At 31.9% G+C, this 26290-nt stretch overlaps 2 protein-coding genes across 2 annotated transcripts in view; one reads left to right on the plus strand and one right to left on the minus strand.

The window, feature by feature from the left end:
* Window positions 1-26290, minus strand: part of LOC114325448 (protein Wnt-7b) — a 444311-nt gene that overhangs the window by 404884 nt on the left and 13137 nt on the right. The window lies entirely within an intron of this gene.
* LOC114325449 (uncharacterized) lies at window positions 22320-24514 on the plus strand. Its single transcript, XM_028273522.2, has 2 exons — window positions 22320-22670; window positions 24243-24514. Exons 1-2 carry the CDS (start codon window positions 22336-22338, stop codon window positions 24472-24474), a joined length of 567 nt encoding a protein of 188 aa, XP_028129323.1. The 5' UTR covers window positions 22320-22335; the 3' UTR covers window positions 24475-24514.

Below are 26290 nucleotides of genomic sequence, written 5' to 3' on the forward strand. Positions count from 1 at the left end.
TTTTATTAGGTATTCAGTTTTTTAGGTTTATTCCATCCCGTTCTTTGTATACTCCTGTTCCAGTTTTCTCATCATAAAAACTGAGGTCATATTCGTCTGGTATGATCACTATTTGGTCGTCAGCAAAACTTAGAGTATAATATGTATTCGTCTCTTACTAGTATACCAATTCCTTCGCACTCTCTTTTCCGTGGTTTTCCATAATAATAAATAATTTTTAATCGAGTTATTAAGCCTTGAAAATGGCCATTTTGGCATTTTTCAAATTTAAATCGCGTATAACTCGACAAAAGTCAATTTTAGAGAAAAATGACAAGAGACCTTTTTTCTTCAGAATAACACAAGTTATCTAAAAAAGTTTGTTCGAAGTAAAAATGTTATTTTTGTGAATTTGTTCTAAAAAAAAATTGTTTAAAGAATTTTTCGACCACGGCACCGCCTGGTACCCTGTGGATTTGTTATAAGGACCTCTTTTTGAGTAAGTTTGTGCAAAAAAAATCGAATCGGAATAATTTCGCTAACGGTTGCGACGATACAAGCCCGCTCTAGCTTCAAACCTGTTAAAATCAAAAATACGAATACCTGAATTCTGACTAACAGATGAAAAACCATCATTTCTATCTTTAAATTCTGATAAAGAATTTGAACAAGAATTTTGAAAATTAGTGCTAATTTGCTTAACATTTCTTAAAGATTTACTGTTACATGTATACAACTCATGTCATCATCTGAATACAAAATATTTTAATGGCTCGTTTTGCTTGTTAGAGTTAAAAATATGAAATCTTCGATTCCAAACCTGATTTCGCAAACTGGTATTTTTATAAAATTATAAGTTTGAAATATACTCCTTTCAGTTCAATAGGCCGATCACACTGACATAAACATATTATATTTAATATTTCACCTTACACCTTTATTATGTGTCCTGATATTATTTTTTTACTCAGCATAAATTATAATAAAAGTAACGTACAGGTATTATTTGATGTTTTTCAGTATATTCAACACCAATGATGCTGTTTTTAACTGAATCCATATTCAAAAGAGGTTTTCATCTCTAACTATGGCCTGTAAATAAAGTTATATTGGATTCTTGTAATTTATTTGTTAATAAATTTAAGGCTTTCCAGTATTTATGAATCTTTTAACTTTTTGTTAAAAGGCAGATGCCAAACGAATGGACCCATGCCTTTTAAGAACTATACCTTTTAAGAACTATAGAAGAGATTTTGGTGGATTCTGAAGATTCTTCTTCATATGTCTCATCCTTTATGGAGATTACCGATCATCAAGGCTCATTTAACTCTGTCTACAGCGGTTCAAAGAGTTCTATTTTTGTTTTCCACTACAAGTACAATTTCCAGTACAATTCTACATCCCCTCCATTTTTTAATAATAGATGGGAATAATCCCCTCTCGAAGGTGAAAAATATACATTCAAAATAAGTCCGGAATTGGATAAAATGACTAATTTTAAACAACTTTTGTTTCATAGAGTTTTTTCCCTAAGTCAATACTTTTCGAGTTATTTGCAAGTGAATATGTTCATTTTTAACAGACTAAAGCATGTTTTTGGACGGTTTTTCGGAGATAACTCAAAAAGTAAGTATTTCACCGAAAAAAATATTCTTAGCAAAAATATAGCTTATAAAAAACTAAAATAAAATGGTGTATGCTTGAGGTCTGTAGACCCAGTAGAAGCAGAGTTGTAGCTAATGAAAGTAGGTTCTTCTTCATAAAATTCAAAATCGAATATTTCAATGTGAAATAACCCAAAAACGGAGCACTTTTCGGGGAAATTCATTTCAACTTTTTTAAACCGTTTAAAAAAAATTATTTTTGTTTTTTACAAAACCTTGTAACATTAAAAGTAAGTGAGTTACGCTCAAAATACTGTTGGTTCCTTTTATTTTTTGGTAAAAAAAATCGCGAAAATCACCCCCTAATTAACATCACAAATAAATTTTATCATTACCACTTCACAAGTTACTTTGCTTATGTATTATTTACATGATCTGTAAGTTTCATCGGTTCAAAGTGATTATTTTTGAAAAAGCTGTAGTTAAAATGGCTTGAACGAGTAACTAATCACGAGTTTAGGCAAATTTTGAACAGCCATAGCAAAATCAATTTTAGTATAATAAGAAAACAAAATAATCAATAATGAGCATATTATTAAACGGTCGAAAAAAAATATTAAATTGCATACATCTTAAAAGAATCTCTTAAGATGTTGTTATCTTATAAGATAACATCTGATGTTGTTATAATTTTCCATAAACTACTATATTGAACTTATTTCCTCTTAAACACCTAATGCATTTATCAAATGTTAAACCGACTTCTGGCTGGCCTAATCCGACGCAGATCTCAACATCAATTTGTCATCAGCCGAAGAAATACCATACCAATTAGTTTAATCTCATTTGTAAATGGCGAATCAATCAGTTTTATTGCCATCGGAGAATATTTCTAAATAACTGTTTTTCGGTGTTTCTTTTTGTACAGTCTCTTAGTCTCGCTACTAGCAAATTTATTGACTTCGCGGATTGATTAGCGTTTGCTAATTTTAGTTTTTAATGGCCGTTATTCAAAGGTCAACGTACAGTAAACAAGGAAAATGAATTTTACTTTTATAATCAACAATCGTTAATATTTCTTTGACGTACAATTTTTCCTTCCGTATAGCCACTCCATTTATACTAGACTTTTATTATTAGGCGAAGCTTTGAAGTAAATACTAAAAAGCACTAAATCTAGAAATCTACCAATTTTCCGCAGCAAGATGAATCACCACGAAACCTTTTGCATTCGATTCAGAAAAGTGTCAGGAAGGTTTGTGAAAAAATGTATGGTGGTAAAATTTAAATTGCATTTTGTGCAGAAGGAAAAAGCATCTCCAAAGAGCATAGAAAATGTACTAGTAAAGATACAAATACTTAACATGAATATATAGGGTGAGGCACATAAAGGGCCTATTAGAAATATATCGATAAAGGGCACAGAATCTTGAAAATTTTAATGAAGGGATTTTGAAGAGTGATCTATTTAATAGAAATATTTTCACCTATTTGCTATTTCCGTTTATACCGGAAGTTGCTTATAACTTTGTTTTTTTTTAATGGGACACCCTGTATATTTTTACATTTTTAGATTCTTCTCGACGTCATCTTTCTTAAAATATGAAGTATTGTAATATTATACAGGTTAGTTTAAAAGATAATTACGTTTTTTTCTTAATTTCGTAGCAACATTCACACACTGTAGAATTGTAGTAGTTTGACATCAAAAACTCTATTTATGTTCAAATGATTTTTAATATAGTCTACTATTGTTAAGAATTTTCAGTTTAGGCAATTTTTTAATTTTAGTATACAGGGTTGGTCGAAACTCGGAATGAGTATTTTCTTAGTTTTCTTAAAAGGAACACCCTGTATTTTAATATTGTAATAAAATGATATTTTATGGTACTTTTTTATTTTTTAAGCATTCCCTATACCTAAATGCTTTAATTTCTGCTTAATTGTTACTCGAACCAACAATTTTAACTACGTAGGTATTTTGATAGATCAACCATTATTGCTAATTTTAAGGATTAGTCTAGATTAATATTTATTAATATGTATATTTTAATGGCCGACCTAATAAAATTTCACGTATTTTTTGTTGCAATTAATATTTGGCTTAAATCACCAATAACTCACAAACTAAAGCAGTTAGGAATAGGTAATGCTTAAGAAATAAAAAAGTATCATAAAATATAATTTCCTTACAACACTAAAATACAGGGTGTTCCATTTAAGAAAACTCAGAAAAGACTCATTCCGAGTTTCGACCAACCCGGTATACTCAAATTAAAAAATTAGCTATACTAACAAATATTAACAATAGTAGACTATATTAAAAACCATTTGAACATAAATAGAGTTTTCGATGTCAAACTAATACAATTCTACAGGGTGTGAATTTTGCTACCAAATTAAGAAAAAAACGTAATTATCTTTTACGGTGAAACAGTAGCGATCAACAGGTAGCGAAAACGCGTTCCAAGATTGCGGCTGTAATTTTGAATATTTTTCGAGATATTTGGCACACGTATTCGTAATATAATAAAGAATGGACACTTTCTTCAAATAAACTTTTTTATCCGATGCCTAGATTTTGTGTCATTTTGGAACTAGTAATGAAATAAAAAATTTTAGTAGTTTCAAAATGACACAAAATCTAGGAATCGGATAAAAAAGTTTATTTGAAGAAAGTGTATTTTTTTGTTCTTCTTAATGGCGGTACAGTCTCGTTTTTTTAATATTGTATTTAATTACAGAGCAATTTCCACATATTAATATATTTTTCAAATTGGGCTCTGTACCGCCATTCTTTATTATATTACTAATACGTGTGCCAAATATCTCGAAAAAATATTCAAAATTACAGACGCAATCTTGGAACGCGTTTTTGCTACCTGTTGATCGCTACTGTTTCCTCTTAAACTATCTTGCATAATATTACAAAACCTCATATTTTAAGAAAGAAGACATCGGGGAGAAACCAAAAATGTAAAAATATACAGGATGTCCCATTTGAAAAAACGAAGTTATAACCGGTATAATAACCGGAAATAGCAAATAGATGAAAATATTTTTATTCAATAGATCACTCTTCAAAACCCCTTTATTCTAATTTTCATGATTCTGTTGCCTTTAGTTCTCGAGATATTTCTAATAGAACTTTTATCTGCCTCACCCTGATATTGACGGATATCAATGTATCTTTTATATTATGTGGTACAAGGTGTTTGTATTTATATGGGATTAAACCATAATTTCAAAAGCCATCCAAAAAAGTTAACCTTCCAAAAAGCCATTTTGACAGGTGACTTACTTAGCCGAATAGCCACGTTTTGAATTGGGAATTCTGGGTGCTGTTGTACCCTCGGGTACATAGGGATCTATTACGTCCAAAACTAAACTAAACAGCACACTTCTTCTTCTTAAATTTCCATCTCCTATCGGAGGTTGGATATCATAATGGCTATGGTCACTTTGTTGGCTGCTGCTCTGAATAGTTGTAATGAACTACAGTTAAACCATTCTCTAAGGTTCCTCAGCCAGGAGATGCTTCTTCTTCCTTGTATCCTTCCTTGTATCCTTCCTTGCATAATAATTCTGAGCAACTCATATTTTTCTCCTTTGGTTATGTGACCCAAATATTCCAGTTTTCTTGTTTTTATACTGTTCATAATTTCTAACTCCTTATTTAAACATCGTAGCACTTCAACATTGGTAATCCTTTGAAACCACTGAATTTTCAATTCTTCTTCTTCTTAAAGTGCCCTCTCCTCAATGGAGGTTGGCTACTACATTTGCAAACTCTTCTCTGTCTTCAGCTGTTCTTATTAGCTGTTCAAAATTTTGTCCTGTCCATTGTCGGATATTTCTGAGCCACGATAGTCTTTTCCTTCACTACAAGTTGAGCATATTGGTACTTACTATTTCTCACTATGTGGCCTAAGTATGATGTTTTTCTAACTTTCACTGTGTTGAAAAGTTGTCTTTTCTTGTCTATTGTATGCAGCACTTCTTCTGTGTCCAAGCTTCCATTCCGTATAGTAATATAAAAAATGTAGCATCTTAGAGCCCCCAATCTGAGAGGCAACTGAAAGCATCTGTTTGCAAGCATTGTCTTCATTTTTATAAATGCTTGCCTGCAGTTTCAATTCGGACTTTAATTTCTTTGCTTTGGTCATTGTTGTCACCAACCCAGGTTCCCAGATATCACAGCACACAGAAGAGGTTAAATAACTGTTTCCTGCAGAAATAATATTTGACAATAAAATAATTTTTATGACCTATCGGTTGCCCCATTCAATAATTTATTGTTAATTAAAAAAATTACCACCTCACCGCGGCGAACCAAATGATTCAAAATTGTTGAAAATAGTTTATTGCAGTGAACAGGTATATGCCTATCCTCAGAAACGCGGATTCATAATTATATTGATTAAAAAAGTTGTTCCAGTAACAATCGGCCATATTGATGAATGGCTTAAAAGATCGCGTGACGAAAATCACTTTGGCTTTAACCTTCGAAAGCATTTTTTGCTTTTTAACTTTGGAATGTTATAATTAGGGTATTCTAAAAGCAGAATGTCAAATTCCAATTAGTTGTATTTATTGATCTGGAATTTCGCGAAAGACAGGATAGTATTTTGCATAAAAAAGCTAATGACATAAACGTTCTTTAAATATTTTTATCCTCCTGTTCCAAAGAAAACACAGCTGAAATATTTAATTTCAAAAATTATCGTGGAAAATACATGGACATAGAAACTGGAAATTAAAGTATGCGTTGGATATACAAAAAGACTACCATCTTGGGATTCATCAATTTTTTAGTGGAACAATTTTTAAATAAACAATCAAAACGTCAAACTTAGTTTTTTGCTCATAACTTAAAAACTTGTTTATTTAGAAATTTGACGTCCACAGGTAACTTTTTCAGAAAAAAAAGATACATAGGCAAAAACGAAAATCGGTTAATAAACAAAAAAGTTATTGCAAAACGGACGCCAAAATCACTGTTTTTGAATATTGTTAATATCAATTTTATTGTTTATTAAAATATGTTTAAATATACCTAAACTTGAGGGCATTATGGTGTTTGAATGGTGTGCAAAAAATGGCCCAGATCTGTTAAATAGTTTTCGCAAAATTGAATGTGTTTATAAATTTTTTTGAAAAACGAGCTAATTTCTGAGGCTGGTCCAGTTAATATGGCTGAATGTATCTCAATAATCCGGGGCTCATTTCCTTCGTTAAGATGTATACTAATAGCCTATGAAAAAAAAATTACATGTACGTACACAAAATTATTGGTTAATACATAGCAGTTTTTAAGCTTATAAACAATTACAATAATTTTGTAGAAATTAGATCAAATTAAATGGCAATAAAAAATGCGGAAAGTTGGTTAAGATACCTAACTTCCAAAAAAAATTTTAGGTCCTACGACCCTTGGGGTCTGAGATAGCCCCATTTTTTGAAAAAATCACTGTTACGTTAATTAACAACATTAAGAGCTGAAATTAACCAATCTTTTATAAAAAAGTCAAAGTTTTTAACAAAGTTTTTAAAAAGAAAAAATGTTAAAAATTGTTTAAATAGGAGTGTTATAAATAAAGACTATTTTGCGTTCCGACTAAAGTAAAAAATAGCGGGCGTAGTCGACTGACTGAATCGTAGGCGCGGTGGGCGACCGGCAGCAACTCCTAAAATTACGTTATACCGACCACAAAAATCAACTTTAAGGTGAATGACAAATTTTCTTCATTCCTTATGTTTTCGAGGTCTCTGAATCCGAATATGGAGTTTATTTTTTTCTCGAATTAGTGGAACATGTTCAAAAATCAAATTTTATGCAAAAATGCGAAAAATCAATTTTGATGATTTTTCAATTTTAACTCACTGTATTTTTGGCCGCTCTAAATATTTCCTTTTGAAAATTTTACTGTGTTATCTTTGAAGCAGTTAGGTAACAATGAGATTTGTATAAGATGATTAAACACATTAAAAGAGAAGTAGTTAATTTTTAAACATTTTGTCGTCAGATTTCGTTAGTTTCATGTTTACTTAAAAAAGTTGAGTGACAAACTTTTTAGTTTATAATTTTAACCAACACAGAAAAAAAATATAATTCATGAAGAAGTTTTCCAAAAAGATTTAATTTAAAATATGCAATAGGAAAAATGTTATGTGACGTTATAGAAGAGCGGCACACCCCAAAAAAAGCTTATTTCTCGAGATACTGATACTAATTTTGGTCATACTTTATATTTTTGATGGTGCTTAAAACGAAAATTAGGGCTGTTTTTAATTTTAGATGGGGGAACAATGTTAAAATCGCAATTTATATAAATATCGCAATATAATAAAAATAAAAAAAAATCACGTTTTTTTGCGTTTAACTTTGTTCTACAACTACTGTTCCATTGTAATATTTTTTTTCTGAAATTTTTATAGTATATATTTCTCACCTTTCTGAAGACAATGGGACCTGCTTTAATATTTCTGTCTTACTATAAAGAAAGTTTTAAATTGTTTGAAATAAAAGGTTCAGATTCTTGAATTGCAAAGTTTAATCGCAAAAGTTGAGTGACAAAATTTGAAATTTAGCTGTTTAATTAATTTTATGTTAAAATCTAGAGTACAGAGAACAAAATGTTTTATAGAAAAAAAGTGGTGTAACTTTTAATTTTAAGGAAAACGTGATTTCATTTTTTTATTTTTAGGGTAAAATTGTGATTTTGACAATGTTTCCCCATCTAAAATTCAAAATAAAACTAATTTTCGTTTTCAGCATAATCAAAAACATAAAGTAAGACCAAATTAGCCATTCACCACACCGTGGTTGATATCTCGAGAAATAAGCGTTTTTTTTGGGGGGGGGGGAGTGCCACTCGTCTATAAGGTCGCGTAACTTTTTTCCTGTTGCATATTTTCACTTGAAATTTTCCAGAAAACTTCTTCTGGACCTGGTTTAATGCTGCGTTGATTAAAATTATAAACTGAACAGTTTGTCACCAAACTTTTATAAGTAAACATAAAACTAATGAAAAAATTGTTTAAACAATTTTCCGACCGCGGTAGCTCTTGGTACCCTCTGGATTTGTTATAAGGAACTTTTTTGTGAGTAAGTTTTTTGCAAAAAATACGAATCGGAATAATTTACCTAACGGGGTCGATGATACATCCTGGACTACACACGGATTCAAAATAGAGAAGGAAAAATGGTCTATACCTACCAATCGAGTTCTACTGTACCAAGTTTACTAATTTTTTTTTATCTATGGTACCACATTAAAATAATAACATTTATCTTATTTTCATTGCGAAATTATCCAAAACAAAGCAGCTAATGGGATGTATAAACCTTTTTTGAAGTGGCCTTTTTATTGTTATTTTTTAAATTTATTTATTTAAAACATAATTCTACTAAGTAAATGTGCAACATAAAAATATTCATAAAATTAAAGTTTCTACCAAAATATATATAATATTAAGCTTCAAATCCGGTATACTGTCAATTTTAAAAATGAGCTGCAACGGCCTATGTAGCTAATGGTAGTCCGCGAATTTATTCTCATTCGGCTACGCCCATTATTTTTTTTACTTTAGTCGGAACGCAAAACACTCTCTGTTTATAACAATCCTGTTTAAACAATTTTTAACATTTTTTCTTGCTAAAAGCTTTGTTAAAAACTTTGAGTTTTCTTATAAAAAATTGGTTAATTTCAGCTCTTATTGTTGTTAATTAACGTAACAGTGATTTTTTCAAAAAAAGGGGCCATCTCAGACCCCAAGGGTCGTAGGACATAAAATTTTTTTTAGAAGTTGTGTGTTTTAACCAGCTTTCCGTATTTTTATTGTCATTTAATTTGATCTAATTTCTACGCAATTATTGTAATTGTTTATAAGCTTAAAAACTGCTATTTATTAACAAATAATTTTGTGTACGTACATGTATTTTTTTTTTACTTTTTTTCATAGGCTATTAGTATACATCTTAACGAAGTAAATGAGCCCCGGATTATTGAGATACATTCAGCCATATTAACTGGACCAGCCTCAGAAATTCGCTCGTTTTTCAAAAAATTTTATAAACAAATTCAATTCTGCGGAAACTATTCAACAGATCTGGACCATTTTTTGCACACCATTCAAACACCATAATGCTCTCAAGTTTAGGTATATTTAAACATATTTTAATAAACAATAAAATTGTTATTAACAATATTCAAAAACAGTGACTTTGTCGTCCGTTTTGCAATAACTTTTTTGTTTATTAACTGATTTTTATTTAGCGTATCTCATTCGATGTATCTTTTTTTCTGAAAAAGTTGCCTGTGGATGTGAAATCTCTAGATAAACAAGTTTTTAAGTTATGATTACAAAACTAAGTTTGACGTTTTGATTGTTTATTTAAAAATTGTTCCACTAAAAAATTTATGAATCCCAAGATGGTAGCCTTTTTGTAATATCTCATACTACACATTTCAACTATCAAACCTCGTCTTTTCAATTCTGTCGAAAAACGGCTTATTTTTTACTAACTTGATTGATCTATGTAGTCTTTGTGCCCACCATTAAAAAAATTATTACCTCCCCCATGAGGTAATCATTTTTTTAATATTCATGTTTATTCGGACAACTTGTTTAATACGAAAAATTTTCAGGAAGGTGGCGTTTCGAATATAGACGTTTCTAAACTTTGATGCGTAAGACAACTGGAGTATACCCTTAAAAATTTGTCATACATTATTACCAGTAAAGTGTAAGTATTTTTATCAAATAATCCTGCAAAAACTCAAAAAATCAATTGTCCAACAAATTTTTAAGGGTCCTCCAGTTGTCGGATGCAGCAAAGTTTAGAAATTGAAATTTACTAAACGCCACAGCAAGTCACTGTCTTTTGCTGTTGCATTTAGTAAATTTCAATTTCCAACTTATCATCGACTTATTTCGTATGCTTTAAATGATGACGCACGGGTAAAGACTCAGGGACTCAACTGTAAAAATTGACAATTTCAACTACCTATTCCCAAATTTTCATCTTTCCTTTATTTTTTTTTGGAGGTTTTTGTAAAATTTTGTGTTCCCTGATCAGGCTAAAGTTGCTTAGCTGTTGGATAAAAAAATAATTCATAAAAAATAATTTTAATGATCAGTAGGAATATTTACATCATTCACGTTTGTACCAACAAAAAGGCTAGATTAAAATAATGAATTATTGAAAGTGAAAATTCAATTTGAAAGACAAGTGAAAATTCAATAGGGAATAATGTGAAAATATTCATCTAGTGAAAATTCAATTTGAAAGACAATGCCAATTATAATAGGTAACTTGTTGCACGACTATTTAATATTAGGTTTGCTAACCTATTCAAATGATTTATTATCGATTAAAAAGTATAAATTTATTAATAAAATAAACCGCATGACAGGTACTATCGTATTGTAGTAAAATTATTATTATTATTTATTAACCTGCCTACCTAGTTTCCGTAAGACTCTACGGTACTTGTTTTTATATAGAGTTTAATCTCAATGGCGGGATAGTTTTTAACAATAGAAATGTGTTTTTTTTAATGAATGCATGTTCTTAAATGGGCGTTGAAAACTAAATCAACGCAAAACAATAAATGACAGAGTTTTAACCCTTTCGTTTACCGTGTGCTCAATTTAAGACCACCTATAATTTCCTCCATGTGTTTTTACCGTTGTAACACATTGTTCCCGATTATGGACATTCTATTCCGCCCAATAAGAACATGTGCTGACATCTAACAGCTTTTGAACAAAATATTAAATTTGTTGAAATATAAGTTTCTATAGTTACTAATGACTTGTGTATACAATGTATATTCAATGCAATGTTCATCTCTGTATAAGTAATGAAAAAAATTGTTTTGTAATATACCATACATTATTTTAATTGAATAAAATACTTTAGTTTTTGTTTTTTGTCAGTACATATTTAAAAAATAAATATCGAATATTTTTACTTCATTGGTTAACGATATCCTCAAAATGAGGACATCTTGTAGTGACCAAACCGTGCATTTTGAAAATGTAAAACTAATATCAAAAATTCGCAAACAAACACTCTCGCTATGTTGCAAATCAAATTTCAGATGCCTAGCTGATAATAAAATGTCCCAAGCACGTAAATCATATATTTTTGAAGTTATACTTCGTTACGCGCGATATGAGGGTGAATTTTAATAGGATTAAAACCTTTGATCCCGTCGCAGTCGCAATACAACTTTGTTCTGATTGGATGTTCAAATGACATGACAACAATTATCCAATATAGCAGCTAAGGCACAGCTGTGGGACTGTGGTTTGGTTATGTATGGTTGTTGCGTTTTAAAATTTGTAGGAAGAGAAACAACAAACAAAAAGTTAGTTAATGGTTATACTGCCTTTTTAAATAGTTCTCATATTATATTTTTGGACTTATTAACATAGAAGAGATGATTGTTGCATGCCAATGTGAAAGCCCATCAAGCTGTGACTAGTATGAGTGCCGCAAAATTACTGATAAAAACCTATTAGCTCGAAGGCGTAGAGAACTGTGGATAACAACAATCAACCGGGACGATCTACGATCTCGCTTATTCAAATCTAAAGAATCTTACACTGGTAAGTGTTTGAAAAATAGTTGATCAAATTTTGTTATGATATTTGAACATAGCCACTTTGCACGATGCAAGTGATTGCGAAATTTATTAGTCGTTATACGGGCTCTGATTGGGTGTTGAAATGATCTGTCAATAATAAATAATTGTTCAATATGAAGGTAAACAAATGTATAATATATTAGTTTTATTGTTGTGAGGACAGAAACAAAAAAGTTTATAATTGTGGTGATTTTTAAATAGTTTTTAAAGCAACAGGTACGTAATAATTGTAATGTATCATAGGTACCTACCTATTTGAACCTACCAAAATACATAGTATGTAATACTTTTATTTACATAATTTGATTACCATCAAAATTTCTATCAATATTCACCTAATATATTGTTTTCTTACTCTATGTTTTGTTGTATTTTTTCAATTCTAAATCATTTCAATTCAAAATCAAAATAATTTGATTTACATAATTCAAAAATGTCAAAAGTTTAATCCGTTTAGTTAGTCGATCTTCGCACATAATGACACACTGTCTCCGTGGCGAAGCGTTTAATGCGAGTGAACCCCAATACAACGCCAATACCAGCCGCGCTGGTAAGTTGGTTCGAATCCCAATAGAAACTTTTATTTTTTTATTTTTTTATACATTTTATGATTGTAAGTATATTTATTATATAATTTTATTTTCAGAAAACACGTATTTAGTTAAAAAAAATTCGACAATTAATGTTCAGAAATCATTTGTGGCCTTTTTAATGTGTTTGTGTGTGTTTTATTCTTTTATTATTTTAATTTTTGGCACTGTTTTAATAAAAATGTTTGAGAAGTAGTAAGTATAAATTAGTTTAATATTTAAATAAAATATAAATAAAAAGTATATTAATTTCGTTTATAATCATATAATCATATGATAGAATATAACTTCTTACGTGCGTACAAAGTACACACACATTCTTTTAAACATATTTTTGCTTTAAAATTAATATTTTATGCCAATAAATCTACATGAGATAGAAGTAAATTAGTCATAATACAGCTTTCAATATTTCTGAGAAATAACGCTTTGCTTTTTCTTCCAATGCAATTTCTTTTAGCTGATTTACGACAAAGGCCTACTTTCCATTCATATACTTTATAGCTTTTGTTAAAAACAGCAATAGCAATAAAAAAAATAAATTGTATAATGAGCTACTAACACTAAGAACTAATCTACAACTAACAATGACAAGAAAAAGTAATGAAAAATGGAAACAAGGGGCTCTAATGTACATACTTCATCTTTGTATATAAAAGAGTAGTAAAAAGAAACTGGCACCAAATTGTGATCAGCCCATGGGCGTCCCATTTTAATTCAAAACAATTCAGTCTATTCTTAAAATTTATCCACAAGGGAGTGGAAGTACAAAACGTTTTCGGTCTAACTGATCATCATCAGTGTGAACGTCAAGTGTACAAGTAATTGTAACTAGCCACTTCAACAGGTGTAAAAGCCTCTAAATTACATTATTGTTACATTATATGTATATTAAAAAGTAGTCGACATTAAGTCGATGTCTTAATGTTTGTATCCCATCGGTGTCATAAACGTCAAAATCCTGGGCTCCCCTACGGTATAAATTGCGACGCGTCAGCAACAACTGACAAGAAGTGGCAAATTATGACATATCATGTCAGTTATAATGCAAGCAAAGATAGAAGAAGAGATAGGAAAGATAGATGGCAGAAGAAGCATCGGAAGAAGACGAATTTCATGGCTGAAGAACCTGCGAGAATGGTTTGGATGCAGCTCAAAACAACTATTTAGAGCTACTGCCTCAAAAATTAAAATAGCTATGATGATTTCCAACCTCCGTAGCGGAGATGGCACCTGAAGAAAAAGAATATGGAAGATGTCAGTTATAGAAAAAATTAGGGGAGGCCTATGTTTAACTTTGGATGCAGAAGTCTGGATGATGATGATGAATAGAAAAAATATTATTATTCCTAAAATACAAAAGGAAATGCAGCAACATTTTTATACAAATTCTCTCTCGAGTAGTATCATAGATAGAGGTATATATTAACATAGAGTGAGCCTACCCTCCGCGCTTCCTGACGACAAGATCTCTTGGATTGGTTTGGTGCTATCTCTTTCTAGCACATTGTATCGAGAAACAAAGATGACATTAAGTGTGAATATATGCACGAAAGGGGAGGACTACTGTCGCAGCTTTACTATACGTAAGAGTGAAACAGCAAACAGCACTGAGCCAAATAAAAAAGATGGTGTCGTCACTTCGCTCTGAATGACACTCCCTCTATGATAATATATAAGTCTATACTATGAGTAGTATTTGAATTATTTTATTTACAAATATTTCTAATAAATTTGCATTTACGGATACTAATAACTGTTTGCAAAATATAAATATCACCTAATTTGTTTACCCCAACGCATAGGACTGTAAATCCTAGAAATTGGGATAGTTATCAATCTGTTTACAATATTGTACAAATATTTACCTTTCACTTGATGTAATATTGAGTAAACACCGAGATTGTTAAATATGTACATAATATTAAAAGGCTTTAAAACAATTTATTTTTTATGAGTAGATATGACGGAAAAAATTAAGAATGAAACGAGAGAGAAGTGCGTCTAAGATGTCCTTGACCTTTACCTTTGTAGGTCAGTGACTGAACGTCTAATACGGCGATACCGTGTAATTTTCAGTGTCACTACCGAATTGCATGAAAATTTGGTTCTAGGTTCCTCCTACCCTGCACTATACTTTTAGACTTGTGCCGTTATTTGCTTTTATTTGGGCGGGGGGGGGGGGGTAAAAGGCACCCCTTCTCGGGGTGAAAAAACATATGATCAAAATAAATCCTTCTTCTTCTTTAAGTACCGTGTCAATATTCAGACGTTGGCCGTCAACATGTTTACAAGTTCCTGAAACTTTTCTCTATTGGCTGCTGCGCGAAATAACGCTTCTACCCTGGAACCACACTATTATCCAGTGGCGGCTCGTCAGGGTCGGCAGGGTCGGCAGGGTCGGCAGTGCCGACCCACAAATTTATAGACAAATTTTAGATTTTTTTAAATATTTAATTTAATCAGAGTTGATGATATTCGTTTCTGTGAAATAAAAAAATATCTGTGAGATAATACAGACTAAATTTTATTAATTGTTTTTAAAAGAATTCGATCGATCCGATACCTTAAGTGATCCCTGTGCGCTGTGCGTAAGAGACTTTTCAAATTAATGATCCTAGCCATGCACCCGATTGCGATTGTGTGAATTCTTATTATAAATAAAGGAAATGAAAATGTATTATGTCAAAGTGTGTAAATAATTTATTTCTTTGGCTGAGCGCTTTCGACATAAACGTCATCATCGGAGCTAATGGTCAAATAGTAAAAACTACCGCCACAATTGAGGTGTAATCATGTGCATCTTATGAATATAAATGTGATTTTTGATTGCAAATGCTAACTTCTTTGTCCTCCGTACAAAACCAAACAGTAAAAAACAGAAAAAACGGCCCAAACAAGTGGTATGAAAATGGTTTCATGGTATGAAAAAAGTTTTTATGTTTTTCTGCAACGTGTATGTGGCCGTTTTTTCTGTTTTTTTACTGTTTGGTGTTGTACGGAGGACAAAGAAGTTAGCATTTGCAATTAAAAATCACATATATATTCATACGATGCACATGATTACACCTCAATTGTGGCGATACTTTTTACTATTTGACCATTAGCTCCGATGATGACGTTCATGTCGAAAGCGCTCAGCTAAAGAAATAAATTATTTACACATTTTGACATACTACATTTTCATTTCCTTTATTCATTCAAGTGTGTACACACTTGTCAGTCTTTCATCTATTCGTATTATAAAACCCATCTCGGCAAGCCGTTCCCAGATTGACGATTTGCTTGTAATAAGAAGCTATGGAATATTAGCCGATAGGCAACCAATTATACATTCCCCGTATCTGCAAACGGCAGCAAGGCACACACCTAGCCACGTACCTTGCTAGCGCGCCCGGGATAAAATTATGAAATAGGTAGTTTTACGTCGTTTATTTATTGATATTGAAATTTTTTAAGTTGCCAGGAATTACTATTTAGGGGACAGGATGGATCGGAGCATTCGTTAAATCAAGGTAATTATAGAGAACAAACAAAATTGATTAATTATTTATATGGGAAATAAGCCACAATTAAAATGAAAAAAATAATTTTATTAACGTTTCGAAAATTTAATTAAGTCGAAACGTTAATAAAATTATTTTTTTCATTTTAATTGTGGCTTATTTCCCATATAAATAATTAATCATAAAAATGCCACAAGGAAATAGCTTCAGAAAAACAAACAAAATTGTTTAACAAATACGATCTGGAATTTTCTAATTTACTTTCTGACTCGAAGAAATTTAGCGGCGTACCTAAAACAGCACAGAATGAAAGAATCAATTGGTAGTTACATTTTGATACTTTTCGGTAGAAGTAGACGAAACTACTGATAGAAGTAACATGTCATTCACAATTATCAATTGTTCTTCGATACGCGTTACGTCTAATATTTATGATAGGTTTTTAGGTTTTCAGACGTGAGTAGAAGCCATAAGACAGAATATATTTTTGGTGTTTTAAAGGACAGATTAAAATTTTTTGTTATCAAAAATAAATTGGTAAGGCAAACTTATGACGGCGCTGCCTTGATGCCCGCTGAATTGTATGGTCTCCAGGCAAAAGTTAAAACTATTACACTTCCGCTTTATTTACTCACTATCATAAGTCATTTACCTCTTTGACGATTCAAAATTTAAAAGTTACGCCAAAGAATTTTCAAAATATCTATTAGACAAGTTCATTAAAAATTATCCATCATTCTTTAATCAAATAAAATAAGAAAATGAATTAACAGTTTTATATGCTGATCTAAATATTTTCGGAAGGTGGGATAAGTTACAAAATATGTATAATTTTATATACTGCAATTCATTAGGTACAACAAAGTGTTCCCGAAATGAATAAATAATTATTGTGCGCAAATGTGGGCAAATTCTGCCTCAAATGAACGGGATTTCTCTTGTCTCAAAAGTGTCAAAACGTATTGTCGAAACACCATGAAACAAGAGAGAACGTCATGTTTGTCTCAAATGTCAATAGAAAAAAACTTTTAAAATCTCTCCAAAGCAATAATACATTTTACAATGAAACAATATAGACTAGAGTTAATTTATAAACAGGTTTAGGTTCTAAATTTATAGGAAAAACTAAAAAAAAAAACAAAAAAAAATTAACAAAAACAAAATGCAAAAATCTCCTACGAAATTGAAGCTTTTTAATTAGATGGCATACCTATCTGAGTAGACAAAACCTTGCCGACCCTGTCCCTAAAGCCACGCGCCGCCACTGCTATTATCTAATATTACGCAACCATGAAAGTTTCTTTCGACCAATTCATCTCTTTCCCTCTACTTTTTCTTGTATTATAACGCGAAGTAGATGGTATTTAGGTCCTCTAATTTGTTATGTTTTTGAGCAGACGTTCTGAATTCATCATTTGGAGAGCATCTTCATTGGAAGTGTACAAAACCCACGATATCTTTAGGATTCGTCGATAGCACCACAATTCGAATGCTTCTAATTTAGTTAGCATAAAATAAATCCGGAAATGGATAAATAGAACCCTTGTACAACTACGACGATTACCACAAGGAACTAAGGTAGCCGCAAAAGGAGCCAAAGAAACACTAACATGGTCGAAATACAGCAGAAAAAAACTTTCTTCTTGTGGTGCTGTCTCCTTTAGTAGAGGTTCCTACAGTGAAAATCTCTCTTCGTCCAATGCGACTCTAAGCAATGATGTTGAACCAAGGCAGGTCCAATCTCTGATATGCTTAAGTCATGACAACTGGCGCATATCGGGACTTCGTTTTCCTTCAATCTTCCCCTAGATGATCAGTTGCGTGAGGCTGTACTTTTTGTTTTTCAATATGTGTCCCAGGTGGCTATCTTTTCTAACTTTAATTATCTTTAACAGCTCTCTATCTGTACCTATTCTCCTCAGGATATTTTAGTTGTTAATGTGGGTTGTCTCCAAGATATTTTCAAGATTATCCTATAAAACCAGAGTTCAAAGGCTTCTAAGTTGTTCCTCAGTGTTATGCGACCACCTTTTTTTTGGGGGGGGGGGGAGGTGGGAATCTTCTCAAGACCGTCTGGGAAGGTGTCCCATGTGTGTCAGATTCGGCCCGTCCTATCTGTATCACGAGCCGCCTACCGACTAAACCCTTTCTCTTTCTCCAGCCGACAGGCCTGGAACCGCTCTTTTTTAAGCAAATCCGTATAGACGAGCGGCACATCCCCAAAAAAACGCTTATTTCTCGAGGTACTGACCACGGAGAGATGAATGGCCAATTTCTGGTCATACTATATGTTTTTGATGGTGCTGAAAACGAATATGAGGTTTATTTTGAATTTTATGTGGGGGAACATTGTCAAAATCGCAATTTTACCCTAAAAATATGAAAAAAATGAAATCGCGTTTTTTTGCGTTTACCTTGCTACAACTCTGGTCAATTTTAATATTTTCTTCTGAAATTTTTACGGTATATAGTACTAACATTTGTGAAGACAACGGTATGTGCTTCAAGCTTTCAGTCTTATTCTGATAAAGGTTATGAATTTTTGAAAGTAAAAGGTGCATATTTGTGCATTGCAAAGTTTAATCGTAAAAGTTGAGTGACGGAATTTGAAGTTTAGCTTTTTAATCACATTAATGTTAAAATATATATATATATATATATATATATATATATATATATATATATATAATAATATAATAAAATAATAATAGAGTACAAGGAAATTTTCTGGAAGTGGAAGTCTGGAAGTTTTAGATCAAAATGTTTTATAGAAAAAAATAGTGCAACTTTTAATATCGACATTAAAAATCTCCAAAATAATGTTTATTTTTCGAGATACTGACCATGGGTGGTGAATGGCTAATTTTGGTATTACATTATGTTTTTGATGGTGTTGAAAACGAAAAAGAAATTTCTTCTAAGTTTTATGTGGGGGAATATTGTCAAAATCGTAATTTTACCCTAAAAATAAAAAAATGAAATCACCTTTTTTGCGTTTAGCTCGCTACAGCTCTGTTCAATTTTAATATTTTTTTTTTAGAATTGTACGGTATATGTTTCTTACCTTTCTAAAGACAATGGTTCCTGTTTCAAGCTTTTATTCTCATCATAGTAAAAGATGAATTTTTTAAATTAAAAGGTGCAGATTCGTGAATTGCAAAGTTTAATCGCAAAAGTTGACTGACAAAGTGTGAAAATTAGATTTTTAATTACATTTCTGTTAAAACATAAAGTACAAAAAGTTTTCTGGAAAGTTTTAGATCAAAATGTTTTATAGAAAACAAATGGTGCAACTTTTAACATCGACGTTATAAATCCCCAAAATAACGCTAATTTTTCGAGACACTGATCATGGGTGGTGAACGGCTAATTTTGGTCTTTTTTGAAAAAAAGACTGAAAATCTACAACAAACAAACAAAGTTTTCGTAGTCTTCACAAAGGTGAGAAATATATGCTGTAAAAATTTAAGAAAAAAATATTAAAATGGATCAGAGTTGTAGCGAGTTAAACGTAGAAAAACGTGATTTAATTTTTTTTTCATTTTTAGGTTGAAGTTGCGATTTTGACAATGTTCCCTCACATAAAATTCAAAATAAACCTTATTTTCATTTTCAGCACCATCCAAAACATAAAGTAAGACCAAAATTAGCCATTCGCCGCCCATGGTCAGTATCTCGAAAAATAAGCGTTATTTTGGGGATTTATATCTATATTAAAAGTTGCACCATTTTTTTTTACTATAAAACTTTTGTATCTAAAACTTTCCAGAAAAACTTCTTTGTACTCTATGTTTTAACATAAACGTGGTTAATATGATAAATTTCAAATTTCGTCACTCAACTTTTGCGATTAAGCTTTGCAATTCACTAATCTGCATCTTTTACTTTAAAAAATTAATAACTTTTACCAGAATAAGACTAGAAGCTTAAAGCAGATACCATTCTGTTCAGAAAAGTGACCAATATATTATACTGTACAAACTTTAGAAAAAAATATTAAAATGGACCAAAAAATTATCACGCAAAAAAACGTGATTTCATTTTTTTTATTTTTAGGGTAAAATTACGATTTTGACAATATTCCCCCACCTAAAATTTAAAATAATTTTCATTTTCGTTTTCAACACCGTCAAAAATATAATGTAAGACCAAAATTAACCATTCACCACCCATGGTCAGTATCTCGAAAAAAAAAGCGTACTGAAAGCTTGAAACAGGTACCCTCGTCACGTCGCGTCGTTAGAAATGTTAGAGCTATATACTGTAAAAATTTCAGAAAAAAAATATTAAAATGGAACAGAGTTGTAGCGAGGTAAACGCAAAAAAACGTGATTTCATTTTTTTTTTATTTTTAGGGTAAAATTGCAATTTTGACAATGTTCCCCCACATAAACTTCAAAATAAACCTCATTTTCGTTTTCAGCACCATCAAAAACATACAGTATAACTAAAATTGGCAATTCACCTCTCCGTGGTTAGTACCTGATCATTTTGGGGGTGCCTGCCGCTCGCCTAGTAGTGACAAGGAAAATTTCACTCCAAAACGATGATTTACTGGCCTATCATGATCCATTAAAAAACATCAACCTGTCTTTGAATATTTTTTTAATTTGACTAATGTTTAATTTGTAGTTTTTGTTTTGGTATAAAAGTAATCGTAAAATGTGTAAAATCGTAAAGTTTGAATATATAAACTGGTAAGTATTTGTGGTACGGTGAGATTTATGTAAGTTTTCTCAGTCACATAAAAAATGGTTCATTTGATATGTAGACTTTTTATTGTCTTCTCGGAATTTACATAGAGAATCCGGAGAATATTTAATCTTAAATATTAACGGTTTGCAGATGCCGACTGTTGTCGACTAGTTCCGTTATGTATATTTCTTTCTACAATGTTTACTGGTTGCTTCTGTCGTAATTTTTTTCTTCTTCTTATTTTCTTTTCCTGCCTAGTGTCTCATGGACTTATTTTCCAATATATGTTCTCAAATATTCCCTATTAAAAAGCCCCCTGCATAATCTGGTGTCGGAACTCGAAAGGAGTTTGTATCAGAAAGTTTGTATCATTGTTGCATGGTTAGAGATATAAGTGTATTTGATAATACTTTCATCATATACTCCCAGTCTATACATAGTGCACTGATAAGGAAGCAAATCAACAACACAACATGGAGGTGGATTATTCGGATGCTTCAGAGCAGAATAATATCCACTGATGCGTATGAAGGTGCCATAAATCCCATGGCAACTAAGGAGTGCCCTCTAAAGGTCGCATTGTCACCATCATTATGGAACATAGCTGTTAATGGCCTGATTCATGGGCTTAGCGTTTAAGTAATCTGGGTCCAGGGTTTCACAGACGACATTGTAATAGCAACTAGAAGAAAATTTCCCAGTATTGTTGCGGATCAGATGCGATATGTCCTTCATTAAGTACTTAGATAGTGTACCCTCACTGGTGTCTGATAGGGACCCTCTCCATGAATGCTTCCAAGTGAGCCTGTTTTAGAACTGGAAAGAACCAATGAGGTCAACTATTTATGGGTAACCCCGGATTCCAAACTCAATAAGAGTACTCATACTAATGATATAACCAACAGTGCTAAGCGACTCTTCTGGAACTGCAGATGAGTTGTCTATCTGAGTTGACTGAATCTATGGTTGAACCCACTCATGAGATCAAAACAGCTGAGGAGCTGTAAAGATCTCACCAACCTGCCAAAAGATAATAATGTGTCTTTAATATGGGTACCGGGTCATTAAGATTCGTTGCATGAGAATGAACGAGCAGATCTGTTGGCAAAACAAGGCTCGAGAGAAACTGTTGTAGGACCAGATCCTGTCTGTGGCATCAATAAAGATGCTACAAAAAACATGGTTCAGAAGTGGCTGATAAAGAATCGTCAAAAGAAATGGAGTCCCATTCAATGGCAAATCCAGGAAAAATAATAGAAGAAGAGGTAGATGCCAAAAGTACAAAAACGTAAAACCTGTCAATATGTCATTAAATTCTAGTAATCCCATTGAAAACCCTTTAACGTTCAGACAACTAGAATATTTAATTTCTCAATGGGAATTTGTTACAGAAGAATTTCAAGAAAGATTTCAATGTCAAAATGAAGCAGTGAACAAACTGTTAGATAACTGTTGTGCTAACCAACGTAAGTTGTTACCTATAGATAGACGAATTATTAAAAGTAAAACATCTCAGCAACATACAGAATGTCTTCTTGAATATATTTACAATAGTTTATTGGAAGTAGAAAAGCATCTTGTACCACTGGAAAAAGATGTTATGTGTACGTGCATAGATTTTCCAGAAGATCTTTGGAGGTAAGTTCACCTAGCAGTCATATACCTAGCATTGCGATTGTGGGTAGTTTATTCATATTGACCTTGGTCAGGGTTCGGATTTGACAGCCATATGTCATAATAGGAATAATAGAAATAATATACTGGTTAAACACCTTGATCCTCAAGTATTGAAGTATTTTCCGGTTCTTAAGTATCCAACTTAGATTTCCAAATCCTGTCCATACTCGTCTTCTCTTCTGGTGATTTCCGAACTTTGGTTCCCTTTGTTGGAAGTTTCAGAATTTGGTCTCGGTAGAAGTAATCAAGAAGAATAGAGAGATACATATGCGCTTCATTGATCTGGAAAAGCCGTTTGACAGAATCCGAAGAAGGGACGAATGGAAGACACGAAAAGAAAGGGGAGTCGACAGACACATAATAGAAGCAATAAAGGATATGTACAAAAATAATACAAATACAGTAAGAACCAATAACGAGGAATCCAGAGAATTTACTACAAGTCAAGGCGTCAAACACGGATGCGTGCTGAGTCCACTGCTATTCTCAGTGGTACTGGATGCCGAGAATAAAGAAAGCCAAGAGAAGAATAAGAAAACTAACAGAATACTGGCAAATAAAACGGACTCAACTATCGGAGCTACTATTTGCAGACGACATGGTATTGATAGCAGAAAACGGAGAAGACTTAGAGAACAATCTTGAAATCCTAGAAGAAGAACTATCAAACATAAATATGAAAATTAATACAGAGAAAACAAAAACGATGATAATTTCAAATACGAGGTAGACACACGCAATAGAATTAGACGGGAAACAACTAGAGCAAGTGGAATATTTTAAATACCTAGAAGTAATAATCGAATCAAATGGTAAACAAGACATGGAAATAAACGAGAGAATGGGACGAACAGGAAGCTTATTTAACACTATGAAAACAACATTTTAGGGAAAAAGAGATACGGGAGAAAGTAAAAACGGCAGTCGTTAAATCAGCACTTAGACCAACAATCATGTATAGCAGCGAGACATGGACACTGACGGGGAGACAACAATCCAGAGTCAATTCTATGGAAATGAGGTTCCTGAGGAAAATAGTAAACAGAAAGAGGACAGACAAAATACGAAACCAAACAATTAGACAAAACCTAAAACTAGAACCAATCAATGAAAAAATAGTAGAGGGAAAACTTAGATGGTTCGGGTATGTGTGTAGAATGTCGAACGAGAGGCTAACAAAACGAATGTTCGAAACGAGAGTGCAGGGGAACAACAAAAGAGGAAGACCAAGAATTATGTGGGTAGATGAAATCAGGAAAGAAGTCGAGAAGAAGGGATTGACATTGAAAAGAGCAAGAAAGCTAACGCAAGATCGGAAAGCATGGAGACTACAATGCCAAACTCAACTCCACCAGCCTTACACCTAAAAGTAGAAAGGCTTAGGACTAAGTAAATAAGTAATAAACAAAAATTTCCTACCCAGCTGGGATTCGAACTCACAACCATTGGATCGAATGGTAGGTTCTCTTACCATTGAGCCACAGGGGGGAGAAATGACCATATTAATTATTAATAATAACATTAATTTTTTAGATACGAAATATACAACAAAGTAGAATCCGTATATGCGCTTATCAGTAATGCACAGCAAGCTCTTACCTTGACGCAGATGGACATATGCTCAACCGGCATATTATTACCCAACAAATTGTGTAAGGTAGTATATATTTTAAATGTACTGCTAAACATATTAGAATACTGCGAAGCGCAAATCAACAAAATGGAAATTGTGGCTAGTCGAACTGCAGGATGCTTTTGTTTATAATTTTTAATTATAAGTATTTTGTAATAAACAATCATTTCAGTTTCTTTATTTCATCGTTGAAATACATTGAGGATCCGCCTACTTCGCTGCTACGTGTTCTCGGTCCTACTTTATGGTGTCGAGACCTGAACTGTGAATAAAATCGATCTAAATCGCTTTGAGGCTTTAGAAATGTGGTGTTATCGAAGGATTTTAAAAGTTTCCTGGGTGAAGAAGGTTCGAAACTCCACAATACTAGAACATCTCAGTAAAACTACTGAGATTATAAAAATCATCAAGCAGAGAAAGCTGGAGTATTTTGGACATGTAATGCGAGGTCACAAATATAGATTGCTGCAAAATATTATGCAAGGAAAAATAGCAGGCAAATGCAGTCCCGGACGAAAAAGAACCTCACGGCTGAAGAACTTGCGAGATTGGTATTGTGTTGATACAAGCATGCTATTGGGGGTGGATTCAATCTCTTTTTAACCTTCGGATGACCAAGCGGGGGAAATTGTGACCCCAGCGTAGGTTTTTCTTTAATAAATTCAAACGTATTTTCAATTTTTAACTCATTATTTTTTTATTTAACTTTAATATCATTCTAGATATCCTCATATTTTGAAATAAAAAAAATTCCCTATATTTTACGAATAAAAAATATATTCTGAAGTTGATGTTTAGTAAAATACCGTCTATTATCTGTAATTCTAAGTAGTTTTACGCTAATGACGTCGACTTTGCAAAGTAACAAGACACTTACTCAACATACACACTACACATGACGCTAATACTCATGTTGTGACTGGCTGAATGACATAAAGTCCATGCCATAAAAAAAAATAAAAAAAAAAAAACTTCATTTTATTGTTAATTGTCATTTTTGACATTTTTGACCTGGGGTCATTTTTCCCCCTTGGTCATCCGTGTAACAAAAAAAGGTTGGTCATCGGAAGGTTAATGTACTTGGGCCGGTCCCTATATTTCACATTAAATTTAATATTAAATCGTTGTCTGATGTCAGTAAAGAAATCTTGATAGTATCGTTTCCACAGTATTATTTTACTATCCGTATTATGATTTTGTTTATTAATTCCCACATATATAATTTTTTGAGATCTATGGACTTCTGTCCCTATAACCCAAACCTCTATGTTTCCTGCAGTGGATTCGGTGGTCTTTTTAAAGTATTAACAATTTAGAGCCAAAAATGCACCATTTAAAGAACGTTCGTCTACCAGTAAAAAGTAAAGCAGTTTCAACGAATTTGGAGATGGTTATTTAATAAAACACGTTTTTCTACGACCGTTTAATAACATGTTCATTATTCGCTATTTTTCATAGATAATAGCACCCATTACTGTACCCGTGAGTAATAGTTCATTACTCACGGGCAGAAGTTACTCACAGGTCATTACTCACGGGCTGAAGTTAGATTCAAGTGGCGCATGCCATTTTTAATATTAATCGTATATAAACCGTAAATAAAATTACTTAAACTTGTTTATTTAATACAATACTTGTTGTAATTTATATCAATAATTAACTTCGAAATTTTTTTAAGAATTTTAACTGTAACAATGTCAGTATATTTTTGACGTTTATATATTGTTTACTAAAAATTTTAACGTTTATCATTTATTTTAGTGGCAGTGACATTAGCGCAATTTGTTTGTGTTAAATGGAATTTATAACTATGTAATATAATATTGTGTTTATTTTTCAAGTTATATTGTGTTAAATATGTTATAACATAATATATATTGTTATATTATTATATTAGGTTTATATAGTTAAATGTAAATAAACATTGTAACCTTATGAAATACGTAAT

The sequence above is a fragment of the Diabrotica virgifera genome, chromosome 1 (assembly GCF_917563875.1).
Source record: "Diabrotica virgifera virgifera chromosome 1, PGI_DIABVI_V3a".
NCBI classification, from domain to species: domain Eukaryota; kingdom Metazoa; phylum Arthropoda; class Insecta; order Coleoptera; family Chrysomelidae; genus Diabrotica; species Diabrotica virgifera.